This window comes from Chroicocephalus ridibundus, chromosome 21 (assembly GCF_963924245.1).
Source record: "Chroicocephalus ridibundus chromosome 21, bChrRid1.1, whole genome shotgun sequence".
NCBI classification, from domain to species: Eukaryota; Metazoa; Chordata; class Aves; order Charadriiformes; family Laridae; genus Chroicocephalus; species Chroicocephalus ridibundus.
Genome location: NC_086304.1, coordinates 4091245 through 4110768, shown reverse-complemented (window position 1 = coordinate 4110768; position 19524 = coordinate 4091245). Strand labels below are relative to the sequence as shown.

Below are 19524 nucleotides of genomic sequence, written 5' to 3'. Positions count from 1 at the left end.
TCCAGCCCCGGGGGCTGTACCCAGGCCCCGTGCCCCCCGCCCGGCCGGGGGCGGCCGCCATCTTGCGTGGGGGGGCGGCACCGCGCACGCGCCGAGGGGCGGGGCCGCGGGGCGCAGGCGCGGCGGGGAGGGGGGCAGGGTGGCGCGTGCGCGGTGACGCGGCGGCGCAGGCGCGGGGCGGGTTGGGGGGGGGGCGCCGCGGCGGCCCGTGTGAGGGAGCCCGGCACAAAATGGCGGCGGGGGGGCGGGCGCTGCCTGCGGGGGGGGCCGGCCGGTGACTGCGCCGCCGCCGCTCGCCGCTCCCAGCCGCCGCCCGGGGCAGCTGCGGGGACGGGCCCGACGGGTCCGCGGCCTTGAACGATCGTCCCTCGGGGGGGGAGGGGGGGCGGCGCCGCTCGGCCGCCTCCTCTCTTCAGCCCGCCGCGGCTGGGCCGCCGCATTCCCCGCCCCGCCGCGGCGCGGCCCCCGCCGCCTTTCCTAAGGCCGAGAGAGGAACGGGGGGCGCCGCGCCGCCGCCGCCCTCCGCGCGGCCCGGTTGGGCGAGCAGGGCGGGAAGATGGCGGCGGGCGGCGGAGGCGGCGGCCGGGCCTCCTCCTCCTCGGCCGCCGCCTCCTCCTCCTCGGCCGGGGCGCTGGAGGCCTCGCTCGACAGGAAGCTGCAGGCGGTGACCAACACGATGGAGTCCATCCAGGGCCTCTCCTCCTGGTGCCTGGAGAACAAGCGGCACCACAGCACCATCGTCTACCACTGGATGAAGTGGCTGCGCCGCTGTGAGTGCGGGGAAGCGGCCCGGGGCGGGGGCCACACCGGCAGCAGGGGGGGACCGTCCCTTGTGCTCGGGCGAGTGCTCGCCCGCCTCGCCGTGGCCCGGCGTCCCTCGGGGCGAGGACGGGGCGCGAGTGGGCTCCTGCGGTTGGGGGAAGGAGATGAGGTGTGGACAGGGATTTGGGACCCCGCGTCAGGCAGCGAAGTGAAATCTCTGAGGTTTTCTGTCCCCTCGGAAACCGGTTGTGTGGCCTCTGAGCAGCGTTTTTGCTCAGCATCACCTTGTCGCGCCCAGAAAAAAACAAATTGGGTGGCTGCACCTGAACGGCAGCACCTTCGACCTCCCGAGTTATGCCTGCGCGGGGCCAGGATCTTCTGAAACGTTGTTGTGAGAGCTGGGGGGGAAGATGGTTAAGCATTGTGGGGTGAGGGACTGTCACTCTCCCCTTCTGCGGGCAAAGCAGCCTGTTGTGGGCACAAATTGGGTGCCAACTCTCGGATTTAGCAAGAGCCCACGGGCGACGCAGCAGTGACCCGCGAGTGGGAAAGTTAATGTTTTCACGAGACTAAACAAGGTGGCATTATCTCTGCTGTCTCGCCGCCACGTGAAGGTTTTGCCTGTTGTCGCAGGAGTTATAAAGTAAGCTTTGCAGTAACGTGAAGATAATGTTCCCATCCCAAAGCGTTGCTCTGGTTTGTGCTAAACCCTCTGTAAAGTTTGGGATAGTTTGTTTTCTCTGTCGAGGCCCTTCTGCAAAGTGCGGAGGGCCCTCTGTCCCCTAGATTTTGATTTGTGTTTTTCCTTGTCCGCGTACTCCTTGGTTAAAGAGAGTGTGGTAAGAGCCTGAGGGCTGCTCTCTGGTCCCTGTGACCTGCTGGTGAGGAGAAGCTGGTCCTGGTCCATCCTGCCTTGCTGTCGTTGTTTGCCTCTCCTGGAAATCCTCTCTCTTCTGACAGCCCTCATCCCCTGGGGGATACTGCAGGTCCATCCTTGGTCCTTTCCTCCCTCTTGCTCTGAGCATGCCCCTCTAAACAAAATCCAGCTCCCATCTCTCCTTGGGATGTGCAGACTCCTCTGGACTTGGCATCTCTTGTCACAGCTGCCATTTGGCTCCTCTAGGACCTTGGTGAATGTCTTGCTGTAGGTCAGGCTCAGCACAACGCAGCTCCTCATTCCCTGCCTGTACCTCGGGGCAGGTCCTTGCTTTGCCCGGCCGCTCGCCAGGAGCATGAAGTCTTTGTGCGAGTGCAGATCCCCCATGTTTATCGTCCTGCAGCTCCCGTCCTGCTGGCTCATGGAGCGGAGACTCTGCCCTGGACTCCTGCTGCTTCTCCGTGGCTGACATTCATCTTTCAGCTCCTGGCCAAGGCAGCTGAGCTTCCAGGGACACTGCTTTGATGCTGCCCCTTCCTTCTCCCTTGCACTTCTCCGTTACTCCTTCCCTCCTTCCCAAGCTCATCAAAAGTAATTTAATTGCTCCGACTTGCAGGGCCCTTGCTGCTCTGTTCCTGCCCTGCCAGCTCACGTCCACTGCTGGTCTGTCATCTCCTGCCCCTCAGCCTGTCGGGGGTACCACAGCCTGGACTTTCTGTTTTATTTTGATGCGAGTGCTTTCAAGGCTGAGAGAGCTGGGGGGGCTCAGCCTGGAGAAGAGAAGGCTCCGCGGAGACCTTGGAGCCCCTTCCAGTCCCTCAAGGGGCTCTGGGAAAGCTGGGGAGGGACTCTGGAGCAGGGAGGGGAGCCATGGGACGAGGGGGAAGGGTTTTCCACTGGAAGAGGGGAGATTGAGATGAGATGTGAGGCAGGAATTCTTGGCTGTGAGGGGGGTGAGCCCCTGGCCCAGGTTGCCCAGAGAAGCTGTGGCTGCCCCATCCCTGGAGGGGTTCAAGGTCAGGTTGGACGGGGCTTAGGGCAACCTGGGCTGGTGGGAGGTGTCCCTGCCCAGGGCAGGGAGTGGGATGAGATGGTCCTTAAGGTCCCTTCCCACCCAAACTGTTCCATGATTCCATTGCACAGCCCTCACAAGGATCTCCCCTCAACACCCCTCATGTTTGTCCAAGTACCTCCTTAAACGTCTTATCACCCTTGACAGCAGCTGTGATGCTGCCGTGCCCTGAGCCCTGATTATTTGGTTACTTCCCCCTTAAATGGAGCTTTCTTCCTGCTTTTCTCTTCATGGTACACTTCATTCTCTGCCCCAAGGACCTTGCAGCCTCTCCGTGTCCTCACACGGTGGGAAGTCGCGGTCCCAACCAGAAGAGTTCAGTACTAATAATGAAAAGCACAGCTTACTTGGGTGTTCCTTTTCCAGCTTTTAAATATTTTAACTCCAAAGCTTCTACGAACGTGGAAAATCTGCTTTTTCCAGGGAGATCCTTGTGAAGGATGGATGCGGTGGGATCAGGGGCTGTATCTCAGTGCTCTGCCCGGGTGAAGATGAAGGCGCCTGTTTAATCGGGGGAGCAGTGCTTTCATATCTCTTAGATGTTCATCTCTATTAAGTGTGGAACCCTTGAGTAAGGCAGTTCCTGCCCAATGTCCCTCCAGCAATGCCGGTGTGTGGCTGAGGGTGGCTTCTTGCAGGAGGCCTGTAGAAGATGTCAAGTAGGGGGGGGAAATGGGCGTTTTTATTCTTTATCCTCTATAAATCAGAGTAACTAGACATTGGACTGGCCTGTGGGGCAATTGGTGCTCCTGCCTCAGGCTTTGAAGTGATTTTGCCTGAGTGCTGGAGGTCTCGTGGGTGCTTCTGCCCGGGGGGGTTGGTCAGTCCCTGTCCCCCTGCATGCCCTTGATAGGAAACAGCTGCATTTTGCTGTGAGTATTTCCTAGCATCTGCATTTTACCATATCTCAAAGGATTTTTCTGTGCTTCACTGTTAGATATTTGTTTCGGATGATGTGAAACGTCCAGTTTAACCAAAGATGCTGCTATTTGGACAAAGAATTTCGTCCTTTCAGGGAAAAAAAATTAATTATTGCTGGTATTTGGATATGTTGCTGTCAGCATGGGCATCTCCCTTCCTGGGACAAGTTTGTCCTGAGTGTGAGCTGGTCACGGTTGTTGGCCAAGAGCTTCACAATGTTTCTGCGAGGTAACACTGCGATAACTTTACCTCCGGGAAGTTTCTGTTGTGAATCAAGAGCTTTCATGCAGGTGGGTCATCTTGTTGGTAGGTTCATGCGAGGAGCTCTTAAATGCGAGTTAAATTGGATGCATGGCATGCTGGCCATGCGGAGACATCGGTTGGTGGAGCAGGCAGCCATCCTGGAGCTCGGCAAAAAGCTAGGGTGGGCTCAGTTATAAAATTGCCTTTTTCTTGTCTATATTTCCTCTCTGGTTTAAGCCGAGATAGTCTAAGAGTAATTAAGAAGTCGTTCACCCATCAGATATGGCCAGTTGCATAACGTTGTTGAAACCCCTTGTCCAAAGTGCATTTTGGACCCAAAGGTGCTTCATGCAGTTTGTCCGTAGCCTAGGTATTGGTCTAGCATAGATTTTTTTTTTTCCTACTGTGCGATTAGGGTGAATCTTGTTTTATAAATATTAGTTCTAAATTGAGGAGCTAAATTAATTCTGTCTTGGCTGAGGTCTGCGTTCAGCCTTGTGGAATGGTGGTGGAGGTGATGGTGCGAGCCATGCTCCAAGCGTTTGGCATTTCTCTTGAAGTTGGCTCCGGGTTTTTCTGCTGCATTTGAAGGCTGTGTATATGTTGAATTGTTTAAATCAAAGGTTTGTATCTGTTCAAGATCTGTTTTCCTTTATGTCATAAGATCTGAAATCAGTGCTATCTCTGCTGGTGGATAACATCGCTGGGATAGAAGGAGCATCCAGTGACCAGCGGGTGAATTAGCAGTGGAGTGCTGGATTTTAATTAAATTGCAGAAACCCCATTTTGATGAGATGATGATCTGATAGATTATTGAGGCTGGCGTTTTGGGGAAAGCTGGCTCCGAATCATTTCGCGAAGCCAGGCGAGTGTAGCACCGCTCCGGTTGGATTTCCAACCCTCCGGGCAGAGCAGAGCACTCCTGGCTCCGCTTCTCGCTCAAACAAACAAACCCCAGTCTGCTGGGTAAGCACGTTTAGGCTGAAGGTTGTAAATAACAGTTTCTGGTAAGGAAACCTTGGGTTGTGTTTGTTGCTATAAATGATTATTCTGAGACATGGGAGCAGAGACTCCTTGACACAGCAGCTGCCAGAGAGGTGTTGAAGTAGCCTGGTGGGAATGGTGAAAAATAACATCCAGCAAAAAATATCTGGAAAATATGTAAGAAGCCGTGAGAAACAGGTGAGAAACCGGCTGCGGTGCTGGGGGAGGCCGGGTTTGGGTCTCGCACTTTGGGCCATCCCGGGCACTGGCTGTCCCGTTGACCCACTGTGCTGTTCCTGCCCTGCATTTGGGGCTGGACGATGCTTGTTGCTCACCCACCAGTCTGTGGCAACACTCAGTGGGCACCAGCAACGAGCAAGAAGAATCAGTGCTGCTTGCAGGGGCTTGTGGAGTCTCTTCGCTTTGCAGCATCAACCTGTTGAGGATTTGGCGATCAAACCAAACTAAGCCCTTGCATGTGTCCTCAGCTTTGCTTTACTCAGGAGGCTGCCTTCTGTGAAGGATCTCCATTTTGAACAACAACGTCGCTAAATTATCCTTCAGTGTATCGGTAGGTCAGCGTGTGTTCCTGGCGTGAGCTTTTAAAGCAAGCTCGCTGACTGCCTGTGCTCGGTGTGTGCTGGACACAGGTCTGCTTCCCTGGTGCCGATTCCTCAGCCGGGATGGAGCCCTCCTGCAGGAAAGGCATGGGAGAGCACGAGCAAGAATTGTGCACAGAGGTGAATCCCAGAAAGCACCAGCGTTTCATGCCCAGCTTCCCGTGGCACACCGTGTCATTCGTGAGCAGGGTTTCTCTGCCTTATAATAAGGCTTTTAAACAATTGCGTTCAGTATGCTAAAAATGAACTAATGCTCGATTTCTGTGGCTACGCTCCTACTTTGATGGACTCCTTGCCAGCAGTCTGATGGTGGCCACTGACCCTCTTCTCCGTGTCGGAGAGGAATATTGGAAAAGAGGGAGGCGATAAAATTTAACAGTTTCCAATAAAAGCATGCGAGCTTACTGCTGGCTGGAAAATACTCATGGGGTGGTTCTTCCTTAGGCACAAATGAGTTTTGTGAAATTCCTGGCTTTATTTCTGGTTGGTTTTGAGCAGGAGGAGATTGAATGGCCATGGTGGGTGGTTTGGGGTTTTCCTGCGACCGGTCGTGAACACGGGAGTGGTGTCAGTCAGGGTAAGCTCCCACCACAGGCTCTGGACCAGGGATGATGTTAAGAGTTTCTCGATGGGAAACCCGGAGACCAGGAGAGCTCCAAGGTGCAGTTGTGCCGCGGGAAGAGGCTCTGCCAGAGTAGGGGCAACTGGAAAATGAAGCGGGATAGAGAATGAAAAGATTTGTAGTTAAAAACTCTGATTACTAATGCGGCTGGAAAGGTGGGAGCCTGATAGAGCTCACGGGCACGTGAAACAAAACCGTCTATTGTCAGCATTCCTATATTGAAATCCTCATATTGTGTCATGAAATTAAGTGAAGCGGCTAATTAGCATGTGGATGAGCTTACTGCACTACAAGCGCTGTTACTGGCCGACAGAAGAAGAGGTTTGGTGAAATAATTAAATTCAGAGCTGAATGTAAGGAGGATCAGAGGTGCGTTGTTTGGAGTCCGGCTGTGGGTGGGAGGTCTGGGTGCAAAGGTCAGCGCCGGCTTGATGGGGACAGGGGAGGTATTTTTGGCAAAATCAGTCTCTGGAGGAGAAGGAATGGGGATCCAGGGTCCTTTGTGGGCCGCACAAAAGCTGGCGTTAAATTGCACGATGCAAAGAGCCATCCAGGCAGTCGCCTCCAAGGAACTGGCAGCGCTTTTTAAACATATCAATAAACGTTGCTTTATTAATAGGAGGCATTTAAAGGGATGTGGAGAAGGTCTCTCCCTGTCTGTAGTAAGGGCCTTCTGGACAGCCATGAACATAGGTACGTGCCTGGTAAAACCTCCCTGACAATGCTGCCGATCTTAGAGATGATTTCAAGCTATTGCAGCTTAAAAAAAGGGAGATTTATACATGGTGTTTCTTAGAGGCCACTTATTCACATTTTCTAAGTTATTAAACAAGAGATTGCACTGAGTCAGTAGGCAAATGGAGTGATGCTGGAGCTTCAGAGACCAGACCAGACCACAGTCTGGAGTGGTTGCAGAAGTTCGTGCCGTTTTGTGTTCGGCCTGTTACCGTGGGCGATGCTGATCTTTCTGGCTGTGCAGTCCCTTTCCCAGCACGGGTATTGTAGAAATAGCACAGGGTCGATGGCTTTTTGTGTCCTTTTTAAGCCAGAGTCAGAGTCAAGGCTTGACGTTAACAAACATGATTTAGTTTTTGGGAAGATCTGGAAACGATTTGTAAATTGAAGATTTCCTCTCGACTCCCCAGTTTTGACTGTTGGACTTGCCCGTTGGACGCACTGTTGACAGAAATGCTGAAAAAAACCCCCTAAAGCAGGCATTTAAATGTTGTTACTAAAACGCGTCTGACGTGACTACTTGATGATGAATCTGAATTTTGTTTCTGTCTTTAGCTGCCTTTCCTCATCGACTGAACCTTTTTTACTTGGCCAATGATGTCATACAGAACTGCAAGAGAAAAAATGCAATTGTTTTTCGTGATACGTTTGCAGAAGTGCTTCCTGAAGCTGCTTCGCTAGTGAAGTAAGTAACGGCGTGTTGGAAGGCTGAATGGCTCAAAGTCGGATTTTTCTTCTGACATCTCAAACTCTCTAGGGACATCAGCAAAATTTCAAGGATTTTGTTCAAACAACTGCGTGGGTTTGAGCTTCTCTACAAGGAGCGTGCTAGAGCTGGCTTTTAATTTGCGTGGGGGTCTCATTTGAGTAAAATTATCCCGTGAAGTAGTGCGAGGGGTGAGTCTTGCACCAATAGGTGCGTGTCCTGCAGCTCTGTAGGCACCGGTGGCTCGTGCTGCTGGTGGCAGACTCAGGGAAGCGCTCGCAGCAAGGAGGGGTGTGACAAGACAGGGAGGAAGAGGAGGTCTTTGTGATCTCCAGGGATCTGCCTGTGGTCGACCACCATGAGAACAAGCATCGCAGATGCCAGTCTAATCCCTGCCTGGCTCCTGTGAGCTTCTCTCTGGCTCCTGTGCTGCTGAAATGTTAATTCCCTTCAAGGTAACGCGTTCTCAAAGGTGGTTTTGTGCCCTGCCGGAAATCGGAGACTTTAATTCATGAGAGTAACGTGGGCTGAAAAGGCCTTGCGCTGGCACGTGTCCAGGAGCCCTGTCCCATCGTTACTGCAGGGTGCCTTGCTGCCCTTCGTTCTGGTTCCGAATCTTCCTCTAACCAGATGGTCCTTAAGGGGCAGGACATAGTAAAAATACACAGCAGCTCCTTAGTAGTAACACGATGCTGCTGGTCTGTGTGTCTGTGGAACGGAAAAAGGCAGATGGTTGAACGTAGCATGAGGCAGGGAAAAGGTTAAAGTTGGACTGCTCATTAGCTTTAATTTAAATGTAAGTTGCCAGAAGAGAGAGTTGAAAATACCATTAATAGATGCCAACAATGAGGAGGAGGGAGAAAAAATTCTGGGAGTATCAGCTACCAAAGCAAAAGAGAGAAGAAAGCATTACTTGCTGTCTTGGTCTCGCTTGGACCCCTTGCAGCAGAACTAAAGCCGTCACCTGGACAGAGAACTTCCCAGTCTGAAGGGACTTTTAAAGTTTTGATTTAAATACATAATTATTTACATCATTATCCATTTTAAAATCACAAGAAATTACAGTGTTGGGGAGAAGGAGTACCCAATGTGCTCTTCTTTTTCAGGGATCCATCTGTTTCCAAATCTATCGAAAGAATCTTCAAAATCTGGGAGGACAGAAACGTGTACCCTGAGGAAACCATTTTGGCACTAAAAGAAGCTCTGAGTAAGTTGCTTACCCTTTGCATTTCTTACCTTCCAAACTAATGCCTGGAATCGCTGAGTAAAATGAGTTTATTGTGTGTATCTGTTCTTTCTGCATTTGCACCTCGCGCAGACTTTTAAAATAGCGAGGTGTAGTGTGTGAGCAGCACTGAATTCGTCTGCTTCACGTTTTTTGTACCTTTCCAAAGGCAGCTCTGAATCCTTTCACGTACGCTGGAGCTGTTCCAGCCGAGAGTAAACGGAAGGTGAAGGTAAAGTGGTCCTGCAGGCCCTGAACAGGGTGCCCTGGTAGAGGGCTTGTGTCCCTGGCTCTACCTTTGAGTCCCTTTTAGCCATAAGTTGTTTTTACTAATATTTGTGGTGTAGAAAAGAGGCTGGAAGCAAAGCTGGAGGGTGAAGTGTCCTCAAGTACTTACGAAAGAGCTCTGCTTAAAAGCTGAAATGGCTAATGTTAACGGGAAACACGTGTAGTCAGTTAAAACCAGAAATTAGCCGATACTCAAATACTTGATGGAAATTAGTCCGCGTTTCTGCTTTACTTGGTAACATCATTAAGAGCTAAAGGTGCTTCAGGAAATCCTCACGTGTGGTTTTGAGAGCCAGTTGTTGTCCCGGCAGGAGAAACGCGGTGTCTCGGGTTCAGGCTTTGGCATGTGAAAAGGCTTCCGTTGGGTGTTGCATGTTGAGAAGTGAAGTTTATGTGCGTGTTCTGAAATCTCTAATTTTTGTTACTTGAAACCAAAAATATTTCAGATTATTTATAAATTAGGTACTGTGGCTATTTTCCCGACTTGCGTTACTTGCCTGTTGAACACTAAAAACCTACCTAAAGAGCCGAGCGGTATAGTTTTATTTTTAGATGCCTTATGTTTTTTCCTTTTTACTGTAAGGGCAAACAGAAACTTGATTTAAAAATGGAAGACCACCCCACAGGTTGCTGTATTCCTGAGTAAACTTGGGTTCTCTTGGGCATCCAGCAGCTCCTCTAAGGAAGTTGGTCTAGGTGTTTTAAAACAAATTTCTGTTCACTCTTTTACCGTGCAACCGTACGGCACCACAAACCAGATTGGTGAAGGAATCCCATAATGCCAGACTGCAAAAAATGAAATGTTTTCCAGGTACCACTTTCAAAACTCAGAAGCAGCTGAAAGAAACTCTGAACAAACAACCGAATAAGCCGTGGAAGAAATCGCAAAGTAAGGAAACAATGTGAACTCTCTGAACTAATGTAGAAATTGCCTTCTTGAGGAAGAAAGAAAGGCTCGCCCGAACCGGGCAAAGTACCTGGACTAAAACATGAGCCAGCATGCGTCTTCCAGGCTTGTAAAGCTCCTTACAGACTAATATGTAAAGCACCAAGGAGTTGTTGCTAGAGAACCACTTTTTAAAGGAATGAAGTATGAAAATAAAATAAAAAATAAATCTTTATGAGAGCAGAGGCTATGACCAGCAGAGGAAAGAGCTGGTGGAACCTCTTGGAAACTGGCATTAGACTATTCAGAGATGGCGAGAAGACAGACAGAACCGTGTGCTTTGGCAGCAGAAGGTGGACACTACCTTCGTGCTCGGGAACACATCTTCAACACCAAACTAGGTGCTAGAATAAAAGAAAACTGGAAGCTGGCAGTGCAGATAACGAACTGTTCCGTCCAACAGTACCGGGAGTGCAGTCTAGCAGGAAATGCATTTATAATATACCAGTTTTACTAATCTCATTATCCGATAGAGCCTTGAACGGTCCGTAAAGTGAGATGGTGGAAGGTTAGGTGTGAGATGTGGTGTGCACCCGCCTGTACAAGTGCTGAGATCAGAAGGTTAACAAAAGAGTTTATTACTTGGCTTAACATCACAAGCTGCTTTCCCAAACAAAAATGTGCTGTATTCAGCATGGATGAAGGGTTTAGCATTTTGCTTCTTATCAGATGTTTCTTCTGTTTTGTCCAGAAACCAATGGATTTAGTGTCTCTTGACAGTGGGATTCATTCCCCCGTCTCTGTTAATAAGATGTCAGAATAAAGGCGCAAGAGTTTTCAGGGTTAAAAGCATGATTAGGCCTAGTAAGTGCAGCAGGGAGACCCTGTCTGAAGGAAACGCTGGGGTGCCCGTGTCAGCTCTAAGTTTGGCACTTAGGAAATAATATTACCTTCCTTGTAGAGAGGCATAAACTCCTCAGGTGTTAAATCAACCCTTGCAGGGACTTGTCCTCACAATGGTAGAGCTGGACAAGGTATGCACAGTAAATTTTTATAGCATGTTTGGAAAAAAAAAAAAAAGGCAATCGTATAATTTGTTGACCTCAGTGAAAATCTAGTTGCACGTGATCGGGTCCTGTTTAGCTAATGGAAAGCCAGAGCATTGAGGGTCATCTGTGTGGAGCGGAAAACATAAAGAGTAACAACAGCTTGCGAGTCTTTCGTTGAATTACGTTAAAGTATTTTTTTATTAGAACTGCCTTTTGTGACTTACTTTTAGCTGGGGTGTAGTTCCTTAGTTTCTTCATACTTTTTCTTTATTCCAACAGCATCCACGAACCCGAAAGCTGCTTTGAAGTCCAAGATTGTTGCTGAATTCAGAGTAAGTCTGCGAGCGGAAATATTCTGTTGCACTAACCTCCGTCCTTGGGCTGTAGCTTAAGTCCCCGGGTCCTGTGCTTCAAGGGGCTGGCTGTTAACGTGCAGTCAGATCCTCGAAATGGAGGGGGAGTTTAGGGGAGCTGTTGTGGTTTAACGCCAGCCAGCAGCTAGGACCACTCACGTCCCCTCCGTCCCCGCAGTAGGCTAGGGAGAAAAGGAGGAAAAAATACCTCGTGGGTTGAGATAAAAGCATTTTAATAGAACAGTAAGGTAATAATAACGGTAAAAGAATATACAAAATAAGCGATGCAGTACGGTTGCTCTCGCCACCCAGTGATGGGTTGCCCAGCCCGTCCCGAGCAGCGATCATGGATCCCTGCACCCCGGCCAACCCCCGTTTATATACTGAGCATGGTGTCTGTGATACGGAATATTCCTCTGGCCAGCTTGTCCTGTCCGTGCTTCATCTCAGCTTCTACGGGAAGCTGAAAAAGTGCTTAATTTAATATAAACATTACTTAGCAATAACCAAAATGGTGTTAACAGCATTCTTCTCCTACTACATCCAAAACACGGCAGCTACTAGGAGGGAGATTAACTCTCTCCCAGCTGAAACCTAGGCAGGTGGCTGAGGAGTTGGTAGCAAGAAAATGATCTAAATTAGGTCCCCCGAAGGAGTGTGGTGTGTTAATAAAATGCATGGACACCAGTAGAGTTAAAAAAAGGAAAAGAAAAAAGGCCTGTGCCTACTCTTAGCAATCATAGCCAGAATTACAGCCCTTCCTTGAGCCTGAGTGCACTGAGCTGTATGACTTGAGGCTAAAATTCCAGAGATTGGCACAGTTTGTGTCTGCTCTTGTTTGGAAATGGTCTTGAAACGGAGCGTTATTTGTCGCTGAAGCAGGTCTGTGCAGTAAGCTCTGTGCAGCCAGGCTTCTCTTCTGTGGAATGTGATGAGGATGCTTTTCTTATTTGGTTATTTTTCAGCCACAGTCTCTCATTGATGAACTGCTACTGTATAAGCGCTCGGAAGACCAGATAGAACTGAAAGAGAAGCAGCTTTCCACTATGAGAGTGGATGTATGCAGCACTGAAACACTTAAATGCTTAAAAGGTAAAGACAGTGTAGAAGATCCAAAACCCAAATTAGTTGAAGGAGGTGCAAATACGTATTCTGACAGTTGTAGGAGCAACATCGTTCTGTTGAGCTTAGACCAGAAATCAGACTGTTGGTAAAATGCCAAAATTTCAAAGTGCGGTTAAGAACCGCTAAGCAGGAGCCTAAAACTGTTGGTTTAGGTTAACAGGTTAATGTGAACCTGCTCCTAGGAACCTGCAGATACAGAGCTCAAACAAAGCAGCAATGATGAAGATGTATTTTGTACTCTTCAGACATACCCTCATATACTGTTAAAACATGCATTGTTCCTAATTCCGAACCCCTTAAATAATTACGGATTTAAGTTAGTTAAGGCATCCATCAATGGCTATAGTTTGAGAATGCCAACTGTGAGTCCAATAGCAAGCAGCACATATTGGGGGTGAATGAAGTGAGTTACCTTGAGCCATATTAACAGGAAATTTAATTGTAAAACGGTGGATAGCTCTAGCTGTGCTTGGTAATCCGTGACTGCAGTCTTTGAAAATGGTTACAGTCATAGATGTTGTGACCCCCGGTGATGTTAGGAACCCTTGGAATATGGTAACGAAGGAAAAATAAAACTCAAGATCTTTGCCTCTTCCAAAATGAAAGTTGAAAGAGTAAAATTTTACACTTCTATGTCTTGAATTTATTTATCACTAATAACTAGTTCGAAACCAATATAGACTACTAGCAACTTGGCCTCTTGTTTTTAATGGATACCGATAGATGAACTGGGGAGTGTATGGTGGGTTGCAGTGTCCCTTGTCTGAACTTCCCAGTTGCTGCTGTTGGGGCTGTGTTTCTGAGCGCGGATTTCCCATTTGGCAGGTGGCAGCTTATTTACATGGTGTTAATCTCCTTGCAGACAAAACAGGAGGAAAGAAATTCTCCAAGGAGTTTGAAGAAGCAAGTTCAAAGCTGGAAGAGTTTGTAAATGGCTTAGACAAGCAAGTGAAAAATGGCCCCTCTCTCACTGAAGCGCTGGAGAATGCCGGTATATTTTATGAAGCGCAGTATAAGGAGGTCAAGGTGGTGGCAAATGTAAGTGTGCTGTTCCTCCATCCCCCTCAGGCAGATCGATGTCCGCCCGTGTCTGCTGAGCATCTCGGAGGCTAGAAACTCAGTATCTCTGTTGACAAATGAAGAAGTTTGGTGTGATGGTCATACAAATGGTTTCAAAAGAGAGCACGGTTGAGATGTCAGGCAAGAAAAGGAGATGCTACAAAAATCCGTGGGTCAGAGCTCAATTCTTGTACGTTGCTGGAATTTTGTAGCCCCTCTGCATCTTTAAACAGGGACAAAATTACGGTTCGTCTAACAAATCCTGAGTTCTAGAAACTGCACAAGTTGTGATCAATATGCGAACTAGATAAAGAAAGAATTCAGCATTGTAAAAACAACCAATTCCCCCTAACCCTACCAAAAAAAAGGCAACGTATTTATTAGAAAACATTTTTTTAGTGAAAACTGTTATAAGTCACTGGAAGAAAGGTTTTACCTTCCCCTTTTTTTGTGGTCGCTGCTCTACAAGTCACTGAAAAGTTGAGTTCTTAGAGCAGAGCTTTCCCTGCAGGGTGCAGGTAATTCAAAGTGCTTTTCTAAGGCTGTGTGTTACTTTTGTTACGGAAGTGATGGCAGCATCATGCTCTCTTCAGATAAGAGATACTCAGTCCGATGTCCTTTCCTTCTTAGGCTTATAAAACATTTGCCAATCGAGTGAGCAATCTAAAGAAAAAGCTAGACCAGTTGAAAGCAACGCTTCCTGATCCAGAGGAGTCTCCGGTTCCTTCTCCAAGTATGGACGCCCCATCGCCAACGGGCTCCGAGTCTCCTTTCCAGGGGATGGGGGAGGAGGACAGCTCCCGCTCTCCGGTGGTTGGAAGCCGCAAGATGATATCTCCAGAGCCTGTGACAGATAATCGGGATGTGGAAGACATGGAGCTCTCTGATGTGGAGGATGATACATCTAAAATTATTGGTACGTTCTGCGGGAGTAATTTTTGTGTGGAAATTACATTGAGAGAAAGCAGCCCTTTCAAGCCTCATCTGGGATGTAGCGCAGGCACAAAGCCCTTGTTGGGCTGCAGATTGGTACTGTCGGGTTTCCATCTCCCAGACCACTCATGGAATACGCTTTTACATAGCCTGTGGGAATCAGACCTACCATGCCTAATGATGAGTATCCCCTTGAAAATCTTGTACCCTAAGTAATGCTTTGGGGACAGAGAATTCCAGAATGGTTTGGGTTGGAAGGGATTTTTAAACGCCATCTAGTCCATCCCCCCTGCCGTAAGCACGGACATCTCCCACTAGATCAGGTTGCTCAGAGTGACAGTTTTGGTCTTGTTCTCCCCCTCTCTGATGCAGTGGAAGAGAGGAAGGAGAAGCAGACTGCTCCAGCTTCGGCCCCCGCCAAGGCTGAAAGTGTCCCCAAAGCGGCGCCGTCTACCCCGGCGGCAGGCACAACCTCGGTGACAGTGACAACACCTGCCCAGACTCCTGCGACTCCCCCGGCTCCCAAGGCGGTGAGCGCAGCGCCCGTCCCTCCATCGCCAGCACTGGCGTTGCCCAACCTGGCCAACGTGGACCTGGCCAAGATCAGCTCCATTCTGAGCAGTTTAACGTCTGTAATGAAAAATACAGGTGAGTGCTGAAGCAGTGCTGGCCCAGGTGTTTGCTTAATGGAGCTAAAAATGTAGTTTTGTTTTGTAATCTTTTCGTGCTTTAATTGTGAAAATAAACATGAATGAGTTACTACTTGAAAAGATCTGACTCGGTCTCTCTGACGCACAACTGTTGGCTTTGTGAGCCTCTCCTCGCTCACGCTCAGTGAAGCTCTGCTGCGGTTGTATTTGTGGAAAATTTCAGCCAAAAAAAGCTTCTGTTAACAAAGCAACATAGATGAGTGGTGTGTGCTTCCATCCTAGGTGTCAGTCCCGCCTCGAGACCTTCTCCGGGAACCCCGACGAGCCCAACAGCTCTTACCAGTGGCCTAAAGACTTCTGTCATGGGGACTCCATCTGCTCCTTCCAACCCGTTAGCAAATATTCTCTCCAAAGTTGAAATAACTCCCGAAAGTATTTTGTCCGCTCTCTCCAAAACCCAGACTCAGACTGCACCAGCATTGCAAGGTACCACTGTGGGTTTTGAGGGAGTGGCTGACTCTGTGTTTGGTGGCAGTGGCTGCACTGAAATGTGCCGTTGTGCTTATCCTAAAGGGAAAATGAAGGGAGAAAAACTTACTTGGAATGTATTACGTCCTTGGCAAATGCAGATGGCGTTTTCTCAGGTAGCATATATGTTACAGACCACTGAATTTTATTACTTTCTGTACGTCTTTGTATCTTTGCCGTGACCGAAGCGCACTTACCCAGGAGGACAGGAGCCCACAACAGGTCTTTGTGGTTTCCCTGCGCTCCCGAGAGCGCTTCTTTAGAGCAGAAACCTTCCCAGAGGTGCACTCCTGCTTCTGCACCTTGCGTGTGTAACCCCGATCGGTAGCACCATGTTTTTCACACCTGGCTACAAAGCCAGGCTGAGTTATTACCCAGCTTATTCGGATGTATGTTGTAATTTATAAATCAATCTGAGCCTCTGGCAAAAGTTCAGTGGGTGTTAACTTCGATATTAATGCAGCAAAATCCAATCATTTTCCTGGCTAAAACATGAAGTCGTTTTAAGGAATGACATCTGCGGTACAAATATGGAAACCTTTCCCTGGTCGGCAGCTCGGGTTGCCTCGCCTCTTACCCAAATACCTGACTGCAGCGTTCCTTTTTTTTTTTCCCAGGTTTGTCATCCTTACTTCAGAGTGTTGCTGGAAATACCGTTCAGTCAAGTGAAACTGCGGCGCAGAGCACTTCAGCATCGCCAGCCAACACGACTGTTCCTTGCGTGAAGGGGAGGAATATTCCTTCCAATACTCAGTCCTTTATATCCAAGAGTTTTGGTTATTCTCCAAACTCGTCTGCTGCTGAGGTTTCCTCAACTTCAGTTAATAAGGCTCCCGTTGGACATACCCCAGGGCTGTCGAGCTCCAGTTTTAAGCCGCCAACCAATTCCCTGGGATTTCCCAGTTCCCACCCTCCCACTCCTTCTTCCCTTTTGCCAACAGAAACCTCACTGGGTCAATCCTCTGAAATTTCAAAAGCGAAGCTGGAATCGGAACCCCCTTCTCCAAGCCTGGAGATGAAGATACACAATTTCCTGAAGGGAAATCCCGGTTTCAGCGGTCTGAACTTGAATATTCCAATTCTCAGCAGCTTAGGGTCCAGCATCGCAACGGAAAGTCACGCATCCGACTTCCAGCGTGGTCCTACCAGCACTTCCATGGACAATGTGGACGGAACACCGGTGCGCGACGAGCGAAGCGGGACGCCCACCCAGGATGAGATGATGGACAAGCCGACGTCGAGCAACGTCGACACCATCTCCCTGCTGTCGAAAATCATGAGCCCCGGTTCTTCAACTCCCAGCAGCACCAGGTCACCTCTTCAGAGCCGGGACGACGGATATCCCCAGGAACTTCCCAATTCCGTGCACACCTACCGGCCCTTCGGCCTCGGCAGAGACTCTCCGGCTGGCCTCTACAAGCAGTCTGCAGACAGCATGGAGATACCCTCCTCCTTAATGGACTCCTCCCAGGAGAAGTTTTACCCCGACACTTCTTTTCAAGAAGACGAAGATTACCGCGACTTCGATTACTCTGGCCCGCCGCCGTCGGCCATGCTAAACCTGGAGAAGAAACCCGCCAAGTCTATCTTAAAATCCAGTAAACTCTCTGAAGCTGCAGAGTACCAGCCGGTCCTGTCCAACTACGGGCAAAGAGCGCAGGAGTTTGGCGTGAAGTCGTCCTTCCCGCAGTCGATGAGGTCTATTCTGGAGCAGAGCGAGAGCTGCGACCCGCTGGCATCCTCCCCGGGGATGTACGGGAGCTACAGCCTCCGGGGAAACGACTCCACCTCTGACGGCTCCCCTTCGCCCAGCAAGAACGACGTGTTTTTCACGCCGGACTCCAATCACAACAACTTAACGAAATCGGTGGTGCACTCTGGCATCTCACAGAAGCAATACCCAGACTCGCCCCACTCGATGCCCCACCGCTCGCTTTTCTCCCCTCCCAACGCCATCTCCAGCCCCGCAGGCAGAGCCCCCGCGGTGAGTGTGGAGAAATCCTTGGGTTCTTCCATTTCTGCCACCTCGACCATCGAATTCAAGAACATGCTCAAAAACGCCTCCCGTAAACCTTCCGAGGAGAAGCATTTTGGCCAGATTTCCAAAAGTAGCTCTGGTGAGGGGGTGAGTTTATCCGGAGCTGCCAAGGGCGAGCCGCAGCCGCCGGAGGAACACTACCGCATAGAGACCAGGGTCTCCTCCTCCTGCTTGGACTTGCCCGACAGCACCGAGGAGAAAGGGGCCCCCATTGAAACACTGGGTTACCACAACGCCTCCACCCGGGGGATGTCAGGAGAGCCCATCCAGACGGTGGAATCCATCCGGGTGCTGGGGAAGGGGAACAGAGGACACGGGCGAGAGGCGAGCCGAGCGTCGGGGTGGTTCGAGATGAGCGGCAGGGGAAATGCCTTCGATAACGGGCCCTCGGGGACGTCGGAGCTGCCAGGCATGGGGGGGTTCCCGCCCCCCTATAAGGAGCACGTGCCCCCTTTCCAGGAGAGCGTCAACAACTTCCGAACGAATAACTTCAGCCCCGCTTTTGAGCACCATATGCCACCGCCACCGCCCCTCGCGCCGCCTCCCATGGAGCACGGGACTCCCTTCCAACGGGAGCCGGTGGGGCCGCCCGCCGGCCCCCCGCCTGCCCCCCCAAAGGACCACGGCGGCCTCTTCCCGAGGGACCACCCGGTCCCTCCCCGCATGGCGGCGGTGGATCACACCAACCCCTTCTCCAAGGAAACGTCTGCTCCCCTCTCCCTGCCCCACGGCGTCCCACCGCCTCCCTCCGTGGAGCACGCCGGGGTCCCCTTCCCCACGCCACCCCCGCCGCCCCCCGTACCCGGGGACCACGCCGGCGTCCCCTTCCCGGCCCAGCCGCCCCCCACAGGGGAACACGCCGCCGGCGTCGCCTTCCCCAAGGAGCACGGTACCATCCACCAAGGGACGATGAAAGAGCATTTCGCCGTCGCCCGGGAGCCGGGGGGGGCTCAACCCCAACAGCAGCGGGACCACACTGCGGCCCCCCGCTCCCGCGAGGCCATGGGCATGGCCCCCCTCTCCAGGGAGCAGCTGGCGGGGGGCACCACCCGCCCCATGGCACCCCCGCCCCACCGGGATGCCGGGGGGGTGCTGGTCAGGACCCCCCGGGCCGACTTCAGACCCCGAGAGCCCTTCGTAAGCAGAGACCCCTTCCATAGCCTGAAAAGGCCCCGGCCGCCATTCGGGAGGGGGGGAGCCCCCTTTTTTGCCCCAAAACGCCCCTTTTTTCCCCCCAGGTACTGAAGCAGCTGCCCCCCCCTCCCCAGCGAAGGCCCCCGGATGCTATGCGGAGCAGCCGAGTAGCGCTTTCACTTGGTTGTTTTTTTTTTTCTTCCATATTTTCTTTTTTTTTTTTTCCTTCTTTCCCTCCCCAGCCCCATAACCTTCTCCTAAATTAAATATTCTGTAATTTTTTTTTTCTTTTTGGTTGGTTATTTCCCCCCACCCCCCCCCCCATTGGTGCGAAACTAGAGAAAAAAAAGAAAAAAAAAAAGTTTTAACAAAAAGAAGCGTTGCTGTTGAAATAAAAACTCTTCCAGTAGTAGTTTAAAAAGCTTAAGAAAAAAAAAAAAACACAAAAAAGAAAAAAATCCTAAAAAAACGGCAAAGAAAGGTGACGCGTGCTGTTGGGATGATGTTTTTTAGCCCATTTCCCCAATAGCTGCCGCAGGGCAGGGTGCTGGGGGGGGGGGCAGAGACCCCCCCCCACCCATCCTGTGCCTTCCTCTGCTGCTCCCCCTTTGGCAAAAACCACCCAAAAAAAGGCAAAAAAAAAAAAAAAAAATATATATGTAACCCACCTGAGGATGATACCTGGTGCCAGGGCCTGTCGCCCCCCCCCCCGGC

The 19524-nt window shown here is 50.6% G+C and overlaps 1 protein-coding gene across 2 annotated transcripts; it reads left to right on the top strand.

Moving 5' to 3' along the window:
- The first annotated feature begins 182 nt into the window (after nt 1-182).
- RPRD2 (regulation of nuclear pre-mRNA domain containing 2) lies at nt 183-19051 on the top strand. 2 transcript variants are annotated; one of them, XM_063357078.1, is made up of 11 exons: nt 183-770; nt 7392-7521; nt 8649-8749; nt 9867-9944; nt 11270-11322; nt 12309-12435; nt 13331-13506; nt 14158-14443; nt 14833-15108; nt 15393-15596; nt 16256-19051. In XM_063357078.1, exons 1-11 carry the CDS (start codon nt 557-559, stop codon nt 18919-18921), a joined length of 4311 nt encoding a protein of 1436 aa, XP_063213148.1. In that variant the 5' UTR covers nt 183-556; the 3' UTR covers nt 18922-19051. The 2 variants fall into 2 exon arrangements, with proteins under 2 accessions (XP_063213148.1, XP_063213149.1); XM_063357079.1 differs by lacking the exon at nt 9867-9944.
- The last annotated feature ends 473 nt before the right edge of the window (nt 19052-19524 follow it).